The 21071-nt window shown below is 43.5% G+C and overlaps 2 protein-coding genes and 5 long non-coding RNA genes across 10 annotated transcripts; 4 read left to right on the top strand and 3 right to left on the bottom strand.

Annotated features, from left to right (window-relative positions):
• The first annotated feature begins 488 nt into the window (after positions 1 to 488).
• Positions 489 to 1362, top strand: LOC136191970 (uncharacterized). The gene is made up of 3 exons (XR_010671070.1): positions 489 to 884; positions 947 to 1033; positions 1093 to 1362. It is a non-coding gene; the product is annotated as an uncharacterized lncRNA (long non-coding RNA).
• Positions 1363 to 1583: 221 nt separating this feature from the next.
• Positions 1584 to 2847, top strand: LOC136191775 (uncharacterized). 3 transcript variants are annotated; one of them, XR_010670946.1, is made up of 5 exons: positions 1584 to 1816; positions 1878 to 1950; positions 2014 to 2061; positions 2119 to 2364; positions 2426 to 2847. It is a non-coding gene; the product is annotated as an uncharacterized lncRNA (long non-coding RNA). The 3 variants fall into 3 exon arrangements; XR_010670947.1 differs by having other exon boundaries at positions 2106 to 2364; XR_010670948.1 differs by having other exon boundaries at positions 1875 to 1950.
• A 32-nt stretch (positions 2848 to 2879) lies between these two features.
• LOC136191776 (uncharacterized) lies at positions 2880 to 3453 on the top strand. Its single transcript, XR_010670949.1, has 2 exons — positions 2880 to 2920; positions 2972 to 3453. It is a non-coding gene; the product is annotated as an uncharacterized lncRNA (long non-coding RNA).
• Positions 3454 to 6778: 3325 nt separating this feature from the next.
• LOC136192339 (uncharacterized) lies at positions 6779 to 7148 on the top strand. The gene is made up of 3 exons (XR_010671128.1): positions 6779 to 6878; positions 6935 to 6965; positions 7027 to 7148. It is a non-coding gene; the product is annotated as an uncharacterized lncRNA (long non-coding RNA).
• Positions 7149 to 9939: 2791 nt separating this feature from the next.
• LOC136191938 (uncharacterized) lies at positions 9940 to 11061 on the bottom strand. Its single transcript, XR_010671038.1, has 3 exons — positions 10924 to 11061; positions 10841 to 10870; positions 9940 to 10782 (listed from the first exon to the last, which is right to left on the bottom strand). It is a non-coding gene; the product is annotated as an uncharacterized lncRNA (long non-coding RNA).
• A 1356-nt stretch (positions 11062 to 12417) lies between these two features.
• On the bottom strand, positions 12418 to 14881 carry LOC136192264 (uncharacterized). The gene is made up of 9 exons (XM_065980798.1): positions 14836 to 14881; positions 14730 to 14789; positions 14484 to 14678; positions 14162 to 14430; positions 13800 to 13893; positions 13490 to 13549; positions 13367 to 13434; positions 12969 to 13031; positions 12418 to 12792 (listed from the first exon to the last, which is right to left on the bottom strand). The coding sequence occupies exons 1-9, from the start codon at positions 14879 to 14881 to the stop codon at positions 12622 to 12624; spliced, it is 1026 nt and encodes a 341-aa protein (XP_065836870.1). The 3' UTR covers positions 12418 to 12621.
• LOC136191834 (uncharacterized) lies at positions 14650 to 20855 on the bottom strand. 2 transcript variants are annotated; one of them, XM_065980245.1, is made up of 22 exons: positions 20316 to 20855; positions 20184 to 20233; positions 20076 to 20130; positions 19588 to 19709; positions 19441 to 19530; positions 19317 to 19392; positions 19101 to 19265; positions 18835 to 19046; positions 18511 to 18785; positions 18212 to 18462; positions 17971 to 18168; positions 17724 to 17913; positions 17605 to 17669; positions 17259 to 17553; positions 17118 to 17213; positions 16953 to 17069; positions 16702 to 16894; positions 16372 to 16656; positions 15802 to 16316; positions 15596 to 15749; positions 14843 to 15544; positions 14650 to 14789 (listed from the first exon to the last, which is right to left on the bottom strand). In XM_065980245.1, the coding sequence occupies exons 1-21, from the start codon at positions 20621 to 20623 to the stop codon at positions 15465 to 15467; spliced, it is 3792 nt and encodes a 1263-aa protein (XP_065836317.1). In that variant the 5' UTR covers positions 20624 to 20855; the 3' UTR covers positions 14650 to 14789; positions 14843 to 15464. The 2 variants fall into 2 exon arrangements, with proteins under 2 accessions (XP_065836317.1, XP_065836319.1); XM_065980247.1 differs by having other exon boundaries at positions 19453 to 19530.
• Between the last annotated feature and the right edge of the window lie 216 nt (positions 20856 to 21071).

Here is a 21071-nt window from a genome sequence, read left to right as displayed (position 1 = left end):
AGATACTTGTATTACATGGAACGCCGACATTACTTACAGTCTTGCTTGTGAAGGCAAGTATCAGCTGTCGCAGCAGCGTTTTTAGATAGAAATCTCGGCAAGGCGCGTTTGTGCAATGACGCACTTTCAATATCTGCAAAAAAGCGTGTACTTTCCGTATGTTACAAAAGTAACCAATGTGCACGCTTTCACCTTGCGGCTTGACGGCAATAAGCTCGCGCAAATATTCGCGTGTACCTACGCATGCCATACAGCCCGCGCGGCAGCATGTTTGATGCAGGCGCTGTAGAACTATTATCTAATCTATTGCTTGAACACTATTATTTTTGAACCTACGTAAATTGAAACTCTTACTTTCAGGATCACAATAATGAATATTTTGCTGCACGTTTGATTGTTTTTTGCAACTATTGCTACCATTGCGATCGTTCTCGTAAGCGTTGTGGGGCATCTTTGTTGGATACTTACGTACTTTGGCTTAGGTCTTGGCGATCTTGATGCTTGTTTCTGTTGGTGCAGCAAATGATGAAGTTGCCAGAAGCTGCCTCTTTTACAGCGAATGGCTTTTTTGTTTTCGTGTCGCCGTCTCTTGGGCGTCAATAGGTTTTGTTGTGATGGCTCTTTTGGTGATGGGAAAGCAGTGGCACGCGAGCAACCTGTGCGACACTTCCAACAGTATTACGAGGGGATCCTGGTTTCTATATAGTCGTTCTTGGTGTGATATCCTCTCTATATAATGTGGCTAGTATCAGCCGCCGGATTTGTGCACAGGCGGACATCACAAGCCATTAATTTCGACGACGACAAAAAGGGTAAATTTTGGCATTCTGTATGAAAATATTTCCCAAGCCATTGCTTGCGCAGAGTGTTCTCTGATGCTTTGGGTAATTGACCTTGAATGTTTCTCTATGTCTATAGACTATACATGGCATATTTGTTTTCTCAGATATTCTTTGTTATTGCTAAAATAGCAAAGCGAATTCCTATCAAATCTAAAGCGATTCCAAAAGCAGTTGCTCAGGGTTTTGCTATGGTAAGGTTATATCAAACAACCCTCGATAACTATACATACAGTCGCACATTTTTTTACAGGCATCAGGTGTAACGATGTCGCTTCTCACAGTCTCTAAAGGCAACACTTCTAATGATTTTCTCAAAGATTCAGCCTCCGACTTTTGATACAGAAGTGCCTCTTTTCAAACTCGATTTTCTCAGCAATCGCAGGTCACGGATCAGCGTACTCTAAACGGCATTAGATAGAGGAACGATAGAGCTTCGATCGATATGCGGCTTTTGTTCTCAAAGTGTACGGTTGACGAGAAAATCGCGTTGTCCGGATATGATGATGTCCGTCCGAGATTAGATTACCCGAAAAAAAAAAAAAAAAACCTCTCTTGCTCTCATGTGCAACTTGATCGCTCCGCCACTGCTGTGTGCAAGAGATGCTAATCACCTAAGCTTCCAAAATAACTGACGCGCGGTTGGCCCTGTCAAGCAGGGAACGCGTGAAGCTGTCCGGGATTTGTCCGACAATAGATACGGGACTCTATGTACAGTGTAATGCACAAAGAACCTCTTCTTGCTCTTCGCTCTGGTGTTTTTGGCGAGCGCTTCGGCATTCTTGAGTCGAAAGTGCACGTTTAGCGTCAGCCTGAAACGTTTCGGCTTCACTGGACCATAGACAGCGCGAAGACAACCATGAACGTCGGCATCGAAGCGAAAATGACAGGATGGATCGGTTTCAGATTGTCGCCTGAGAAAAGAACGCCGAACTCGGGCATCACCTCCGGTTGGGTCAAAGAATTAGACAGAAAAGGTTTTCTGATCGCAGAGACACGCCCACGCATGTCACCTGGTTTATTCGCGATTCGAAGCAGAATATCGAAGTGATAGCGGCAAACGAAGACGACGCGACGACGGTGCTCGATATCACGCCTAATCTTCGTTCTTGTAGGCAGACGACAGCTGGACGTGACGTCAATTAATACACATTTAATATAAACGTTAATTAAGGCACATTGTCGAGGAAGATATACGAACAGACGGACGGGAGGAGTCGAGGTGAAAATAATTTTTTAACATATTACCTCGAGTGATAGCTTTAGTAAATGTGGACAGCATGACTCCTGGTGATATTTCAAAGGTCCTTGTGATTGCGTCAAAACTGGATGGCAATGCCGGCTGCATTTCTTCTCTTACGGTCGCAATCAATGAATTTTCTCTCTCGTTACAACCGTTGGTGGTAAGTATTAACGAATTTCTATAAAGTTAGGTATTGCATTCCATACCTCGGTCATCATGGCAATCGTCTGACATCCCTCCGGTCACCCAGTCGTTATTCAGCGATGACTGCCACTTTCATAGGTGCATTTGGTCTTGCAGTAGTTGGCTGTGTTCTTAGACGTTAGCTATGTATTCATTCTAGACTGCGTGTGCTGATAAAGGCGTTGTACCGGTCTCGTCAAGGTTGCTCCACATGATCATTGAATTGGACACAGAAATTGTCATGGAAACGTGCAAAGCATTTTTTCAACAGTGCAGTGTAGTTGCTTACTCTGTGCTGAGGACACTCGACTTTTGAAGCCTGAGCCATCGATAGAATGTTCTCTTCGTACATGAAGCGCATCGACGATTCAGACAATGGTATAAATGATTGAATTTTGTTGGGGAGGCTCTTAATGAAGGGTGTTCTTCTGTTTCATTTCCTTTAAATTTGACAATGTTCAAAGGCATCACGTGTTTTAATGGGCTCGTTTGGTAGAAATTTTAAAGATTTTCTTCACGTATCTCGTGCCGTTTTATTTTTTAAAAGTATTCAGAATAGCCACTTTTATATCATTGACATATCCTGTCTCTTTTGTACTTCGTGACAGAGAGTCGAAAACAAAAGCACCGTAATGGCGAGTGCAGATCATTCAAGGCAAAATTAACTGCTTCCCTTCCTTCCGTAACTTATTCCTTTCAAATTTAGGTCTTTTTATTCGAAACCTGGGCTTGAAACTCAAGCTTGTCTCGATGCCGTAAACAAATTTCTCGAAATCTTTGGGGTGTTCTTTGGGGTGTTCTTTTTCTGGACTCTCATCTGCTCCCAAGACCCTCCGAGGCCAACGAGGTGAAAGAGGCCTTACCTCTACAGCAGGGGCCGAAAGAGTTGGCTTTCCCACTATGGCGAGACGCGGTGGGTCACAATAGCGGTCCCCTTGGATAACACGGGTGGCGGACTCACATCCGAGGACGCCTCACTCCCAAGGCTATCTCCGAGGCCAATCGAGGATAAAGAGGCCGCACCACGTGCTTCGTGGGTGGACCGAGGCTCCGGGCTTCGCTCAAACAAGGGGCGTGGGTGAATTGCCCCCCAGCCTAAAGACGCCGGGAGGACGTTATTTTTTATTCTTGCACGACTTCCGGGTTATTTCCGGGTTTATTTAAACAAAATTGAAATGATGTTTGACACATTTCGTTTCGTCGCGGCTAAGCTAGACTCGACGCGCGCATACCCCCTCATCCCCTCCAAATACATTCATGCAGTAAAAAATAAAATTATAAAATTCCTTCAAGAAATAGCAGTTGGTGCTTTCAGCGAATTCTCCGCCTTCGATAATCTTCCGAAGATTAACACCGTCCGGCATCTATAACAAACTGCACCTTCACAACTGCAAGGAAACGCTGAGGCAAAGTACACTTCACCAAAAAAATTGACTGAATTTTTTCCCTTCAACTGCTTCAATACTCTTTTGCAGAGTTTCGCCGCAGCAATCGACCTAGAATATTCCTATTATTTTAAACTACATTTTGTGTAAGAGGTATAATAACAGCTAAAGCTATAAAAGCTAAACAATTATACTGAATGCATATCTGTAAAGTCTGTTGCTGTTCAGAATATATACTAGCCAAATGGCAAGTAAAAAAGAACGATTAAAGGCTCAGAACATATGGGAGGATCCCCCGGGCTGCACACTTTAGGGGACCCCCAAATGAATGGTTTTCCCTTTGGGGGTTGCAAATACTTCTATCGTTACGGCTTACTTATTCGTAGATGCATCCAAGACAAACAGATCTGCCATAGTAGCTCTAAATTAAGAAACGCTTGTTTCGAGAAGATCGTTCTAGAAACGATCTCTCGCCAATTAGACGAAGCGCACCAAATTCGCTGCAGAAACTGCCTGTTGGTGATCCCGGTGAGTCAGCTTCGCCGACAAGGGCTCAACGGAATAAGAACGTTATCCGGGTCTTCTCCTGTAAAACAGCACCAGTGATGTCATAAGCCAATAAAAGTAAAAAAGGCTACACCGTTTTTATGATGCTCTTATAGTTTAATTAAAAATGGGGCTAGATCTCCTGTTGTGTTCCTGACGCCAGGAGGGAAATTGGTTGGCGTAATGAACGGGCTTCCCTGCTACGTACCCGGTATCATATTTATAAGTCAAAACTAATCACGAGAGACTTATGACTTAACTTAGTGAGGCTGGTCATAGAGAGAAAGAGAAGTAGTAGTCCATCTGACTTTCTTGTACACCGAAAACGGCTTGGTGCTTCCCTTTGACTAGATTTTCTCTGCAACGATCATGCATGTAGACCTTTTGGATATACTAGCTGTTGTACTCTCTTTTGTTGAAGTCAAGTCAAAATTAAGGTCCTGCTACATTTCTCGATACAGTCCGACTGTGCTGTTCTTCTCTAACTTGATAGCACTGGCAGAGTCGTGAAAGACGTCTACATTGTCGTGCTAGGTAAAAATACTACCACGGAGCAGTTCGTTCATCACATGACCGTTTAATGATGGTTTTCCCGCACCGTACTCCAAAGTTTCTCTCCATTGTCACATTTTGTTGTGTAGACGTGCACATAAAATGTTGGCTTTCTGCTGCGCGCAAACGGAATGAATTTCTTGTTTTTCTAATGCTTCTGCTCCCGCATCTGTAGTATACATAGTCTACTATTAAAAGGCGCCGCAAGCACCCTATAGGAGAGAATAGGAAGAGAGGGAAGGGGGTAGGCTTGCCAGTGTAGAGCAATGGCATTTCAACACGAAGCTCTCGCTTTCATTTTGAAAAATAGGAATATATAATTGGCTTTGCGACTCGTTCATGCGCGTGGGAAAGACCAGTAGTAAGCAATACACCGGCATGATCATCGTTATCAAAATGTTTGCATTTGTGCCTCGTCATGCATGCATACTAGGCGCGTTAGGTCAGCGACCGACGTGTAGCTGCGCTTTCTTGCTTCCTCAAACCACAGTGCACGGCCATTGGTTAGACCATGTTAATGGATGTGTGAGGTAAGTTGGGTTTATTAAAATATAGGTTTGCCAGATGTAATTCTTTTAATGAGACTTTTTTTCTCTTTATAGAGAGATTACTGAATTTTTTGTTTCGAGTTGTCAGTTGGTGCAGCAAACCTGTAATCGGACTGCCCGAAACGCAGTTTCACCGCTAATGGTCACGAGACATAGGAAGTATCACGTGCGTGTGAGTCCCTTGATCCGTTACGTAGCACCAGAGATAAACACAGGGTTCGGTCGCCTTTTTCACCCACTTTCAGATCACCGACAGGCTTCTTCGTTGTTCGCGTGGCTTTCATTCTCTGTAAGCCAGTGTACGCTGCGCTGTTCTAACTGAAACGCCCTGAGATTGGCCAAAGGATACATACCGCTAATTAGTTAGACGCCTTCAGTATTGCATGCCAAAGGAGTCAGAAGGACCCAGTGCGCATACTTCTTATCCGATTTTGTAGAGCTTTTGGCGTATTTTTTCCTAGTCTCTTTTCTGATTTGATATCATTTTAGCGTGTTTTTCATAACTTTGCAGCCGTCGATCAGAAAAGGAAACGATGAGTTGCGTGGCAGGACTAAGTGTTTTCACCTTGATGTATTCTTTGGTAAGCGGCTAACGGTCTTCTAACTCCTTTAGTCTATTTGAAAACTTGGCTTCGCAGGCTTTAGTCCTTTTGATGTTGTTTTCTGTGGGTGACGCCAATAAGTTTGCTTATGAAGACTGTCTTTTCAACAGTGAATGGATTTGCCAGTTTCGCACCGTCGTCAGTTGGTCATCAATTGTTTTGGTCGTAATAGTGGCTTTCATGCTGTATGTGAAGTATAAAGATGGCAGCCTATCTAGCGGTTTTGGTACGGAATCGTTGATCCTTACCTTTCTTGGGTCAATAGTAGCTTTAATGTGGCTTGTACTAGCTGCTGGAGTATTGAAAGACTGGACATTCTTAGATATTAACTTTAGATTTGGCGATGACACGATTAGTGAGTTTGATGAGATGTATAAAAGTGTCATTGAAGCTTTATCTTCTGCAGTCGGGTCTCTGCTTCTCTGGGTTAGCAAGCGATTTACATTTATGCTATTCTGCAACAACCCGTCCTCTAGATGTTCTTAGTCATTCTCCACACGGCAAACGCAATTCCTTTTAACATTAAAGCAATTGGAAAAGTGATTCCTTATTCTTTTGCAATGGTAAGTTTTTAAGCCACGCTGCATGGTTTATTATATTAATTTAAATATGTGTGCTACAGTTTATCTTTCTTTTACCAGGCCTCCGGATTGGTAGTGACAATTGTCACTATTTCAAAGGGATACACCCACACTAAAGTCATCAATAATTCAACCAACGTTACATGCGGTTTTGCGTCGAATTTTGCTTGCCGTTTTGTCATTGGAGGCGGCTTTTCGGCTGCAGTTGTCTACGAGATTCTTATTGCCATATCGCTTTTTGTCACAGAGAAGTTTTTAATTCTTGTTGATTTACCCATGGCAGCTGTCTTCTTTTCGTCCGGAGCTTTTCTACTTTTTGCTTCCGACGATTTTGTTAACCACGAGCGAAGTGCTAAATATGCCGTCTGTGCTATAGCTTTTCTAGGATTCATTTCATTGGTACGGCACTTTGCTTACTAAAGTATATTCCGTAGTTATCACGTTATTATTAATAGATTATCTCATCTCTGGTAGACATCGTAAAATGTAAGTAGATGCACTGGACTTCAAAGAAGTTATGCATTTGTCTTTATAATTTGTTATACAGACTGCAGAAAGAGCTGCTGCAGCAATTGTAGGTGTTCCTGTTGCCGAGACGAAGAAAACGAATCCTTGATAAATGAAGACCCTGAGAGATCCTCTTCGTCAGCGTATGTCATTACTGTGTGCAAGGTTACCTGAAACCTGTTTTGTATGACGTTCCGATTGCTCGTGTTCTATGTCTCTTCTACTGTACATGTGTTATGAAAATCTTTTTGCTCTTTGGTCTCGTGTTTTCGGCAAACGCTTCTGCCCTCTTGAGTTGAGAATACAAGCTCCGCGTTGGCCTGAACAACGACGACACGTTTGGCGTCACTGGACGATCGATAACGCGAATGGCGTCGTGAACGTCAGAATCAAAGCGAAAACACCGGAATGGATCGGCTTCGGACTGTCGAGATGCCAAACTCGGATATCGTCGCCAGTTGGGTCAAAAACGGAAAAGGATTTCTTCACGCCACGAAGACACGCCCACGCATCTTAGTGTACACAAAGCTCGTTTATTTATAGGATAGGCATTCATTGGGCCGCTTTCTTCCACCGCTCGATTCAAAGCATAATTTCGAACTGACAGCGGCAAACAAAGACGACGCGACGACGGTGCTCGAGTTCACGTACGCGCAATATTCGTTCTTGTAAACCGAAAAGAATCACGACATTAAAGTTACGTTGCTCTATCAAAGCGAACTGAACTGAAAAAAGTGTTCAGACCACTGTGCGTTTTCACTGCTCTTAATCAATTAGTCTCTTTTCGATTTGGATACCCTACTCTAGTCGCCGACCAGATAATAATCAGAACAACCAGTTACTGATGGTTTTGCGAATAAAATAACGGCTGATGTATTAAGTTATCGAAATGAAGTTCGCACCTACAGATCTGCGCCCGTCTCAATTTCGACAAGGCTTCGTGCATTTGCAAAGCGAGCGAAGAAAAGGAAGCCAAAGTTATTAAAAAAGAGTGCGAAACAACTCCTCCTCACGCATTTAAAATGATAGAAAAACAAGAGTTGAACCTTTGCAAGTGCCGCTTTTCAAAAGACAAGAGTCCCTCGGTGTTGCCTATTGTGGCAATCATTAAACAACCCCGGTCAGCGGCTGCATGGAGTATTAACGGGCGGTACGAAGTCGACTTTCGTGAACTGCGAGCAATTTTGAAAGGCGATTATTCTCATCAACACTACTACTTTGAATTTAGCCTTTCTGATCAAAGTCTTGACGTTCGCGATAGACTAACCGTTACGTTCACTCTTCAGTGGGAGAAACCTATTGAACTTGTTGCTACTTTCAAAGCTAAGAACGTAAATAAAAAACTTAAGAGAGATAATGACGCAAAGTGTTCTCATCTACAGCCTGAGCTCTCATACCTACAAGGAAGCCTGGACCCCAAGAAAAGCCTCGGCTCTCACACTGCAAGTGACTTGGATCGCTTGGTGACAGACGAGGAGCTAAAAAAGGTGGCTAAATATTTCCCTGGCGATGGGAAAGACTTGGCTCGTGAACTGAAGGTGGATGTGAAAATAGTAGAAGCGGCTAATAAGCGCGAACCCCAAGAACATCCCCACAACATGCTCAAACTATGAATACGTAACAACGGAACCGCTGCAACGGCGAGACTCCTATGCAGAGCTCTCTTGAACGTCAAGCATCGATTAGCTGGAGAAATGGTTTTCACGGACGCCTCCAAACGACTCCTGCGTGAAAGTGCCACCTCTCTGCCTTTCTAGAAGCACTTTCGAATCAAGAAAACTCAAGAATTACAGTCCGTTGACTCCGTATAACAATGCATGTGTACGAAACGACACAATTAAGCCCATTGTTTAGAACACGTTCTATTGTCTAATGAACCTAAATTACCTGAAAATCCATTACGTATAATCCATGCGTAATGGTCTAAAGCACGTGGCGGCTGCTAGCTAACGTCCGAGGGAAAGGAGCAACAACCTACTAATCTCTGTACCGCCCTACCTACTAGCAGCCGCCGACTAAACCCTAATGCAAGAGAAGGACCAGTGCGTACTATCGTAGTTATGCAACGAGTGCAGACACGTTTATCTGCTCTAAAACCAGATGCTGTCCCGTCTACACCCTCTGCGTCATACATAACATGGGAGTTTCATGCATGCTATGCCACTAAGCCTTCGCATGAGCCCCAACCCGCCCTCGATTAGTCTGTCAGAAATCGAGTCCTTGTCTTTAGATTTGGTTGGAAATCAGTCTATGCCCAAAACGTGGCCAGTGGCACAGCATGCAATCAATCTCTATGCGCGATGCAGAGAGGCACGCCCCCTAAATGAATGCCTACACCATCGGGGGGCCCTTACAGGAAGGAGACAAACCTTGCGCGATCCATTGATTCTTCATTCATAGCCGAAGTTGACACAAACCTAAAAGTAAACGCATCTAGTGAGACACAGTCATGCGCATTCCAATTGCGTTAAGACGCTTGACGTCAAAGTAGAAGATTAAGAGCGATGCATGACGACCGTGGGTCCTACATAGGGGCCCCGGAACAAAACCACGTACAGTCGCCGACAGAAACACTCGATTGGAACCGTATAAGAGTAATCGCAGAAGCGATCGACGCCGGATTGCTTACCAGGGAACGGATGACATCATGCGTCGGCTCCATCGATCTTGCGTGGGATTCAACCGTTGCCTTTAAAAAACCGTCCGCTACGACGTCCATTCCACTCTAACAGGCATCCTGCGCATAAAAATGTGTCTGAAAAGAGTTAAAGACCCCTTCGAAGCTTACCAAACCGAGCTGTCCTGTCCGAGTCGTTTTCATTTCGATGCGGACGTTTCGCGTTGTCTATGGTCCAGTGAATCCGATACCTGTCGTCGTCTTCAGGCTTACACTGAACTCGACTCAAAAGAGCCGAAGCGCTAGCCAAAAATGCGAGAGCGAACGAGAGCAAGACAATTTTCATAGTGTGGACAAACGGGTTTCACAGGAAAGGTTCGGCAATGATACAAACACGTGGCGATCCTCTAAAAACACAGCCAATTAATTGCGTTGTCTGGCGCTTTGACAGTAACAATGAACTTCGGAAACGCGTAGTGGTTTCCTTTGTAGCAAGAAACGTATAGGCATGGATTAGTATCATTGTTAACTGTATAGAGTCATAGAGGTACTCATCGGAGCCAAGGAGATGCGAGTAGCTTGGAATAGGGGGGCACAACGCTGTCTTTGACTCCTTTGGTAAACATCCCTATGAGAACGTCACATATTAGCAACATTTGGTTTCCTATGCCTAGATTGATGTCTGCGTAACCCAAAGCCATCTCAACCTTGACGGCAAAGTACACCCCTTTCCCATAGAGAGAACCGCGTTTTTCCTGCAAGTTCTTTCTTGAACCCTTGCTCAACTATGGATTGAGCAGCCTGAGCCGTTCCGTGGAATAGCTGTAGACACTCTTTGGCTATGCCTTGCTCTAGTTCTCTTCGCCTTCTCACTCTAAGTCTCTCTCTTTCCTCATCAAATTTAACACGCACTTCGGTGCATATGATTTTTTTCTATTTCGATGATCTGACGAGGCCGGAGCTGTTTTTCTATAGCTTTGTACTCAGGGCCTTCGGGATTGAGTAAAACGTACTCAGAACCGCAGTACGTAGCTCGTCTCGGAATGATTCTCTCATCGTCTTCATTCACCAATGTTTCGTTTTCTTCCTCCTCTTGCACAAGAACGGCGCTGGCACGTTTGCGGCATCAGAGACAGCCAGAAGCGCAGTGCTTGCTGCCCGATGCGTTTCTTCTGCGATCTGCATGGGATCGAAGATTTGAGCGTAAACGCATGACTCTTTTCGATATGATACTTACATTTTACAATTTCACGGCAGAAGAAGCACTCTAAATGCAAGATATATTTGGAACATTGGTCTAAACTATCTTGGCTAACATACCAACAAAATGAATCCCAGAAAAGCCACAGCGCAGACTGCGATCTTTGCACTTTTTTCCTCGACGCTGACTCCGAAGTCGGCTGCTAGAAATGTTCCGCAACTGAAAAAACCGGCGGCTATATGTAAGTCAAAAACAACGTAGAACTTCTCCACCGACGGCTTATACTCCTTGATATAGAAAAGTATGGGAATCAGAAGCTCGTACAAAACAGCAGCCGCAAATCCGAAACCAACGGCAAAACGACAAGCAAGACTTGATGCAAACGTGCATTTGGCGTAGACACGACAAGCGCATATATGCCAAACACGTTGAGAAAACCAACGTTTAAAGTAAGAAGAAACACGCAAAAGTAGCCTCATTAGAGTAGTTTTTGTGCAAAAATTGAGCAAAAGTACTCTCGTTCGACTAAACAACTTAGTTTCTTCCATCGCGAGACACCAATCCGAGCTCTGCGGGTGTTCTTAACAATATTTTCTGCTTGCTTGTGCCATTTTTAGCGTTTTCTTTAATTTTCAATTTCAATTTTTGAAAATGAGAAATCCCGCTAAAATGTGTCTAAGCGACCAAAAATCCTTGTTAAAAACTGCGAAGAGCCTTAACAATATTTTCTGCTTGCTTGTGCCATTTTTAGCGGTTTTTTTCAATTTCCAATTTCAATTTTGGAAAATGAGAAAGCCCGCTAAAATGTGTCCCAGCGACCAGAAATCCTTGTTTAAAACTGCGAAGAGCCTTAATCGATGCTATGCGATCTACGAAAGTGAGTTAGAAGCTCAGTAACGACGGTTGCAAGTACGATTTCCGTGAAAAAGTCTATAATTTTAGCACCTTTTGCTTGTTTTATTTTAATACGGCCGTTAGTATCTTCATATAATTCCACTTACATGCGCTTGTCGAAGAGAATCCGGTTTAGAAGAAAAAAGGGTGTCCGACTTTTGATACAGAAGTGCCTCTTTTCAAACTCGATTTTCTCAGCAACCGCAGGTCGGATCGGCGTACTCTAAACGGTATTAGATAGAAGAACGATAGAGCTTTCGATTGATATGCGGTCTTTGTTCCCAAAGTGTACGGTTGATGAGAAAATCGCGTTGTCCGGATATGATGATGTCCGTCCGAGATTAGATTACCCGAAAAAAACAAACAAACTTCTCTTGCTCTTATGTGCGACTTGATCGCTCCGCCACTGGTTGGTGCAAGAGATGTTAATCACCTAAGCTTCCAAAATAACTGACGCGCGGTTGGCCCTGTCAAGCAAGGAACGCGTGAAGCGGTCCGGGATTTGATGTTGTCTGACTATTGATACGGGACTCTACGGGTTTTGCTTTGGGCAATGACGTCAGCGACATACAAACACGTTGACATCCTATAATAAGCAAAAGAACATTTGCTTTGTCTTGCGCTTTATCTTGACAATGAATTCCGAAAACGCGTAGCGGTTTCATTTTTCTAGAAACGCTTTCTGTCCTAATAGCGCACGTTAATCGGGGTTTGGAAGACATGTTACAACAGAAAACGGTTAATTTAATAAACTACCACTAGCGAAAAGAGTAGTCACTGTCTTAGGTTTATTTTTCCAACCCTGTAAACTTAATTTACTCTCACGGTCAAAAACAGTTGCGCAGTCTCGGATCAGAAGTAAGACTTCGTATACTGAGTCGATTCCGTCCTTACGGTGTCGCGAATCATGTCTTCGTACTTCCTCATGTAGTATACACGGCATATCCGTCCTTGCTGTCCTCAAAGCCAAAACTGCCCACATCGCAAAGAACGCATCTGTTCGTCTCAGGGTCTTGACACATAAGAGGTGTGCCCATCCCTCCATAGCAAATATCTCCATTCTCCAGCAATGCCTCGAACACACAGATTCGAATCTAGAATAGTTTTCCGAGGCCACCTCTGCCTGCACTCGGACAAACTAGCTATAACAACACTTGACTCTATAGGAACGTTTGAGACGACTTTTTTGCCATCTTTTACGTATTGATACCCGACAAGGAACGCCATCTGTCCGACTCCAATCATATCATCGCTAATCATCGTGTTGTACTCCGAAGGCCTTGGCGAACAGATAGGCTTTCGAAAGCGACTCAACGTTAATGGTTCCTCCAGCCTTATCACAGACAAGTTTTTTTTCAAATGTATACGGCTTAAATTTCCTTGTTGGGCGCCCCTTGTTCCTTCCAGGCTGTGGATGATCTCCTCTTGTCAGAACGTTAACTCCGTCGTACTTGAGTATCGTCAGACGGTCGCGTCAGCGTCTTTCAGTTTGTATTGTCCAACTCGGAATCATATTCTATAACCGTCTATTATACGTCCGACGGCCGCCTTTTTGAAACAGTCGCCACCAGTTACTACCCATCGATGGTGAACGAGCACGCCGTCGCAGACGTACTCTTTTTTTCCAAGGACGGGGGCGAGCCAGGGCCAGGCCCTACGCTCTGCCACCAAGAAGTTGAGAAAGGAATAGTGATGGCCCGGGGTTCCAGCTACGCCGCAAAGATCGTCGACTGTAGCTGTACATAAAAGCAAAATTTAACCCTAGTCCGAAGACAATACATTATTTTTTACTTGGACTCGTGTAGTTGACAAACGTGTACAACTCGTCGGTCGTGTTGAATTCGATGAGATCTGACGAATGTTCCATACAGTGCGGCAATTAAGTCACGCGTCGAAATAACAAATGATTTGACGTTCAATTGCTCGAGACGCTGTAGTGCAGCAAAAGAGCGTTGTTTATTAGCGACCAGAAGAAGTCGCTCGCTAACAATCAGAGTCACTCTCTTCGCATCTCTCGGCTCGCCGTGTAATCCCGCCTCAAACATCATATTAATATTTTCTATGAACTCTTCTCAGTTTTCTGAAATTTCAGAGGAATTGCCTTCGAGACGCTCATGTTTATTGGGTGAGCCGAAGAATTTCCAAATCGTTTCGTTTGTGAGAACCATGCAAGGCAGCCACGCGGGTCTTTTCAGCTTCGACGGGGAAGTTTATAATTGTGTTATTAATAAATGTCTTCCAGAATACTTTTCATGAAAACATTCAAAGCGAAAAGGAGGTCAAGTTTAACGTCCGACTGCACGCCAAGCACATCGGAGAGATCGTGTTTTCCAAGAAAATTCTTGTAGGGCTGGGCATTGCGAGAATACGTTGCTAAGGGAAGCAAAAATTTGTTCTTGAACGTTGCAATTTGATCCTTGACCAAATTAGTTAAATAAGTTTCAGGCAAACCTAAACTTAAACCAATAAATAATAGTAAACTTTGAAAACAATGACTGAACATCTTGGAGGAGGGACGTTCCAGATTCTATTAGCCATACAGGTGGCAACACTGTGACCAACAAGAGTAAATCCTCTATTGCAAGAAAAGCTGACAGTCGTCAGGTATTCACGTCTCTTGTCTGAGATATGCGCGTAAGACGTTGTTTCCTCAAACTTAGTGCAGTCAAAAATGAATTGTTTTCGAACCAAAACATTTCCGTTTTTCCGATTAATTTCGGGACATAGAACAACTGCAAAAGAACAACCATTCAAAATATTATTAAACTGCAGATACCCGGCCTACGTCTGCATGTTGGAAATGATGTCAATGTCCACCCGCAAGCCCAACATGTTATATTTCCTGCTCGCGGAGGCAAAGTCTTAAGCGGTCGATAGCCTGAAATCCTCCAGGACAAATAAGAATCATTAAAGGATAAGACCCATTGTTTAAAGTCTCCAAAGGGGTCCACAGGTAATTCTAAACCTGCATCATTGTAGCCTTAAAAGCATTTCCACTCGACTTTTTCTTCATTATAATATTCAGATTTGCTTTCGTTGGTAAAGATGAAATACCCGTTTTTGATGGGAGTTACTATGGAACACTTGATTCCTACGAAATATAAGGCCCTTGAAAAAAACTTATTGTTTTTTCAAACTCCTCACGTTTGCATTGACGTGGACTTGGACGAAGCAATTCTCCATCATGATTGCATACACTCTCATTAGATTGATCGTATAAGATAGTGGTACTGCAGTGAGTCGTTGCAACTTTGGAGCATTTCCCCTATTTTGAAACACAGATGCGGTTTCGCGTCCATTTAGCACAGACGACTCAATTTTACACGTAGTGATTCGTAACGTAAAGCTTTTTTGCATAAACGCTGCTACTCTAGCTCATTATTTACTGTTACCGCAGAGATGCGCTTCAAAGCCGAGATTGGTCTGCGACAGTGGAAAAGTAAAATTCAGTTGTGTGCATGCTAACTATACGTATGTGGGCGGTCGGTACACAAGAGGGAAGGTTATGGGTTAGAGGGAGAGGAACGAAAAGTTTACTTATTACATGACAAAAGCGACTCTCGACAAATCAAAAGAGTCGATTCCAGTGCGCTAAGCGCAGAGACAGAGATAACTAAAAAATTTTGTCCTTTTATAGCTAGCAATGATTTGACGCCCTAAAACTACGCACGGAGGGGGTACAAGAGGGAAAGAGATAGGGAGGAGGGAGGGGGAAGAAAGCCATACAAATGCATGCGCAGCTACGGATATAAACACAGCGACCGAACTAAATGTTATCACCAACCAATACTTGATATTTTGAAACTACGCTCCAAATATGGCATAAATCCTGCAACACGGTCTGACCTAAGTTCATGGGTTGAGGAGTAGTTATATAATAAGAAGAGGAGAGCCTACCCTCGACGTCCACATCCTTTATCTTCTTCAAGAAACTTTCGCTTTCGCTTTCGCTTGATAACCGATTTAGGACAGCAATTCGTTCTGGGTTCAGAGAAATTAGGAATTGTTTCAGGAGCGGAGGATAATCTTGCAAACGGGTCATAGGCTCTTTCTGAAAAATAAAACCTTTTTGAGTCATAACGATTAAGCGAGAGAGCAAATACCTCATTAAAAGTAAAGAGTGGGCAAAGCGTAATTCTTTCTGCACCAAGTGCCTCACATATCTTCCTAACGAGTTTCGAAATGCTGCATACAAAATGTCTCCTGCCGAACAAAAGGATTTGCTCTATTCGTTCGTTCAGCCAATCACTTAGACTTGACTCGAAATCAATGTACTTCAGCATCATCTTTAGCTCCTTCTCAAGGTTCTCTTTGCTGAGAAAAACTTTTCCAAAGTATCTTTGCACGTCGAACGCGGTCACGGTACCGCGTTTGATTCTCAAATAAAGTCGCTGCCAAGAAGCAAATATAGGCCGAATGACAGACTGAAGTAACTTTTCTAATGAATCGACGGGTTCCAGCGGCTGGGACGTATGCTCGTGCCATAGATCCTGAAAGACAATGCTTCCGTGAAGGTCGTTCAGCTGATCTATATACGGCTGCAAATGCTGGAATCCCGTAAACAACACTGGCTCAGCGGCGGCATTCCCTATTTTCTCAGAAATCTCGTTTAGGGACACTAAAGATACGAATTCAAGGAGACAGAAACAATAGACTTTGCATCAAGTTTTTACCGTTCCCTAATTCTTCGCAGAGCCGTAGAAAGTTGCGCAGAATATGTTTTTCAGCTTTGAACGCTTTCTCGAGAGCAACTCTTGCCTTGTACCTCAAAGGCAGAGAATTGCCTGGCGTTTGAGCATCGAGCCGGCAACATACTTCCAGAAAAGTATCTCTTTTACTTGACGTATCAAAATGCGTGACGGAGAGTCGGTCCTCCTCCAGAAGCTGAACAACGTCAGCAACAACTGTCTTTGCCTTAGAGATGCAAAAGAGGATGTCTCGATCACCGTCACTGAAATCTAAGCTCTCACTATTAGATGACGCTTTTCCGTTTTTTTCTTTACCGTTATCGAAAAAATAACTCTTCCACAGAGGCCACGTTAGAATGCTACTCAGCCAAATCTCGTTTGATTGCTTTTCTTCTGGAACATTTTCACTCAGAAGAAGTTTCAAAAATCGATTCGACAACTCATCATGAGAATTCCCTGGACACTTTTTAAGAACTGTGTCCAATAATGCTTGCAGGCTTTTGTCTTTCTATTGCAGAGGTAAATAAGACACAAGTCAAAAGATGAAAGATTAGATAGAATCATACGGTAATGACGCCCTCCAGGGCTCTTGCTGTGAACTTTGATACGCACTCTCTCAGTTTTGAGTGACAATTCAAACTTTCAATTTGGCAAAAAACAATAACAACTTCCTTCCCCCTTTCCTACGTACCAAGCATAGACAGAAAAACGCGTAAAAGGTATCAAAGTACCTCTAACAGACTGTCTATTTCCGCAGAGAGAACAGACACCAAAAGCTCACTTAAAGTGGAATCGACAACTTCGATCTTCAAAAAATCATCACAAAACTAAAAAACGCGTGAACAAAAGAAAATGAAGGCAAATAAACGTACCATCAGAATAGAATCTAAGGATTCGCCTCCAGACTTGAATTTTCTTATCCAACCACAGATAACTTTGCAGACCTCATCCGTTAAATCCGTTGTCAATCTGCTAATGCTCGCAACGTTTGCTGTGGCTTCTTCGCCAAGGATTCTAATATACGCAAATAACAAATGCACCAATACAAGCAGGAGGCTCGAAAGATTAGTCGACAGGCTGTCAGCGTGCGAAAATCGCTGCAGGAGCTCAACTACGACCGTAGCCTGCCATTTTACGTCATCAAAAACCAAATGCGAGTCAATGATACTAAGGAAATAAATGTGAACGTAGAACCGCTGAAGAAAATAAGAATCAAACTTTTCATTAACGCTTGAATTAGTAGTAGCATACAGTTGTTCAAGGTTCTCTTTGAGAAAGTTCACCTACATTAGGAGCCCTTAAGAGATGTGAAATAAATCTATCTAAATGAATCAGACCTCAGTCACCTCCAAGCACTCAACAGTAAGATTTTGATCACGCATTTTTTTTACAATGGTCGTGACCAGTTCAATATGCGAAGCATATTCTTTCCACTTACTGAGATCCTTCAAATTCAATGCAAAAAGGACATTTCGCAAGAGAAGAGAGTCCAACTGAGTCAGAGAAAAAATGCTACTCTGCAAAGGTCTGAAAAAAAGTTTATGATAACGTGAATTACTAGAAGCTATAGGATACTATACGCACGGTGCAATAAAAATGGAATGATTGTCTAACCCTTCCAAGCACCACCATTCCTGACTCTCCCAATCAAGAAGTGGAGGCTTCTCAAACGGCTCTATTGATCCGCTCAAAAGATGAACTAGAGGCATTGCAAATATCCATTTCCAAGACTTTTTCTTGCACATTTCATTGCACATATACCGAGCCGCAGCAAGTGGCACACTGCAAAAAATCATCAAAAAAAAACGGTAACTGGGAAAAGTACCTTTTCTTATGGGAAAACTGTTCAATTATTCTGTCTAACGATCGACAAGTGCGCGTCGACGCATCGAAGCGTAGAATCAAAGCTGATGCTAGGGTCTCAAAATCAGCAACATCAAGCAGATCAGCCAAGAGGTACTTCTCTACTAAAACTGCAATGGCTGTTGCATACACCGCCGACTTTTCCGCCTCGTCGTCCGAAACGTCGACAGTTCGAAGTTTAGATATTTTCGGCTTTAAAACAGCGCAGAGTAGCTAGCACGCACATGCAAACCAACAAGAAAGAAACTTAGTCCTTCCTACCTTTTTGACGTTTATGTTCTTCTTGACATTCGATGTTTCACTAAAGGAAGAAACTTTTACTGTAGTGCAGATCAAACTCTCGACGACATCATCAAGAATACGAATAGCTTCCCAAGCGAGCATGTCAGACTCATTGCAATCAAACCACTTCGGAGCCATGGCCTCTAAGCATTTTTTTTCAATCGTTCTTTCAGCGGAGAAACAGTCTTTGAACCAATGGCTCCAACTTTGCGGCGTCGGCGGTTCGACAACACCATCACGTTGGATAAGCAAACCTGTTTTAATACAAAAAATAAGATCTAAATAATAACGCGCCCAGCTCACCGTTTTCAGCGTGTTTGCTACATAGGGACAAAGCACGATTGCATGAAGAATTTTTGGCTTCTGGTGGAAGCTCCAACATCTCGGTTTTGAATTCATGCTTGTAATCGTCAGTCACAACATAATGGTACTCAATAAGAGAAGCCTCGGGAAGATCAGGAAGAACGGTCAAAATACTGCTTGATATCATGAACAAGCGACCGTAGGCTGTCTCGCTACAAGCCAAAGCATCGCAAAAAATAATCACAGAACCCCCTCGATTTTATTACATAATTTCTTCAACCTTCATGGGCAACAGAGCCTTAGAAGTCGACGAGTCATCACTTGCGAAGTAGTTCCTTGAAAATGAAATGCTGACGACCTGTTTGCTCGTATCAAACCCCCATCCGGGATGAAGGAAGGCTTGGAATTGCAATCGCAGCCCCTCCGACAATCTGCACTAGGGCTCTCCAAAATTACTACCGTCTAAGCACAGTCGGCCTTACTGCTTCAAGCTCAAAATAGCTCCACTGCTAGATAGAATAGAATCCGTTACACAACGCTCAATCGGGTCGTTTATGCCTAAAATGAAGTAGTAGGGAAAGAACCCACGCGCATATACTGAGAAACCATGCAGCTCACAAGAGTCAGAAACAGCGCTGTGAAAGGACGAACACGACGACACTCTTCTTCTGTCCATACGCTTCGTCGACGCCATTCCTAAAAAAGGGAACCTTTTCTTTGCATTCGAGTACCGAAGCAAAACTTTCAAAATACCAAATAAGGAAGTACGGGGAAAGAGACCGATTCGTCCGTTAGCGCAACCGCTGCACCAGTAAGCAGAAATGTCCTCAAGAAGCACAACCCAATCTTTCTCGTCAAAGGATATTTGCTTTGAGCTACAAAAAGATAAACAACTAAATAGAAACAATCGTTCAAGACGCTCTATTGCTAAAAGAAAGTTATGCTCATCGCCTTATTCAATTTTTTTTCACGTAGATAATCTTTACGCGAATAAAACAGAATTCTTTTAGTGTTATTGCAACACTTCTAGGATCTCTACATACGCTGCGGATTTTCGCTTACACGTAGACGAAGTAAGGGTCTATACTCATACTACAGATAACCGTATATAGTGTACGTACCTACAGACATATATAAAAACGTATATAAATGTATATGTATGTGTGTATAATGTGTCTGCAAAAAGCCAAGTCATAGATCTGAAAACGCTATACTGTATATACCTGTACTGTACTACTTACGTGCGAGCAACGTATGAACTTTTTGCTTGATATGCAGGTCGACTGAGAGGAACATCTACCCCACGTAGTAGAGAAACACAAAATCCTACGTAATAAAAGACATGATACCCAAAACACTGTCTCTCCGTAGTTCATCGTCTTTAACAACTTTGTCACATCTAAGGGGATAATTGTGTTAGCAAGATTCAATCTTATACACAGAACCCTTCTTCACTCCGGCAATGTTACTATCCAACTCACCGAAGGTCTGCCTCTCCATTGCTTTGAGTTATGAGCTCGGCAAGGTACTCCTGGCCTTCCGTATTTCGCAGAATGTCAACGAATTCGGCGAAAGTTCGTTGACCTTTGCTCGGCAGAATGTCGACGATCAATTTACCTACTTTCTCTTTGTTAACGTTTAGCGACCTAAGCTCGTCCCACTCATGCTTCGTGATCAATTTGCGGCTGAAGAGAGGCGTCAGAATGTAGTCGACCTTCATTTTCTCCTCGAGAATAGGAAGAAGCGGACGCGCTTTTGCTTCCCATGGATCAGAGATCAAATCGATCATAATGATGGGAGAAAAAAACGAGTAGACGTCTGAGAAGTGCAAAGGAGCCGGGCCCGATAAGATGTGGCGCGAACCCGAGTCTTCACTTTATCCCTTTGCCGTCCTTCCCCTCCAACGGCGACCGGATTCGTTTCCAGCGGCCGGCCGTACGTAGCCTCGAAAGCCAGGCCCTTCGAGCAGATCGCGAACGAGAGTCCCTGGCGAGAGTATCGCACTTACGGATACGTAAGGCCGTTATCCTTACGGACACCAAAATGATCATGCGCAGTGCGTTTTTTCGAGGATAACTGTACAGTCCCGAAGGTGACGCGGTAGCTCACGCGTACGGGCGCGGGGGGGGGGGGGGGTGCCCCGCGGCTCCCACGCAGGAGGATAGGGGCTCGAATCCCGAAGCGTGCTCTTTTTTTCCTTTTTCTTTTTCTTTCTTTTTCTTTTCTTTTTTTCTCTG

Source organism: Oscarella lobularis, chromosome 10 (genome assembly GCF_947507565.1).
Source record: "Oscarella lobularis chromosome 10, ooOscLobu1.1, whole genome shotgun sequence".
Lineage (NCBI taxonomy): Eukaryota > Metazoa > Porifera > Homoscleromorpha > Homosclerophorida > Oscarellidae > Oscarella > Oscarella lobularis.
The sequence above is the reverse complement of the archived record's forward strand: the minus strand, read 5'-3'. Positions and strand labels throughout refer to the sequence as shown.

Bases quoted from the DNA above. Each gene is read 5' to 3' on its own strand.
- LOC136192264 (XM_065980798.1), bottom strand. From the start codon at position 14,881: ATGGAGAATTGCTTCGTCCAAGTCCACGTCAATGCAAACGTGAGGA. The intron at 13,032-13,366 runs GTGGCAGAGCGT...GTCTGTGATAAG, and splicing joins ATTCCTTTCTCAACTTCTTG to GCTGGAGGAACCATTAACGT. The intron at 12,793-12,968 runs GTACAACACGAT...AAACTATTCTAG, and splicing joins TGTTCGCCAAGGCCTTCGGA to ATTCGAATCTGTGTGTTCGA.
- LOC136191834 (XM_065980245.1), bottom strand. From the start codon at position 20,623: ATGATCGATTTGATCTCTGATCCATGGGAAGCAAAAGCGCGTCCGCTT. The intron at 18,786-18,834 runs GTGAGCTGGGCG...GTATTAAAACAG, and splicing joins TAGCAAACACGCTGAAAACG to GTTTGCTTATCCAACGTGAT. The intron at 17,070-17,117 runs GTACTTTGATAC...CTTGGTACGTAG, and splicing joins AAATAGACAGTCTGTTAGAG to GAAAGGGGGAAGGAAGTTGT.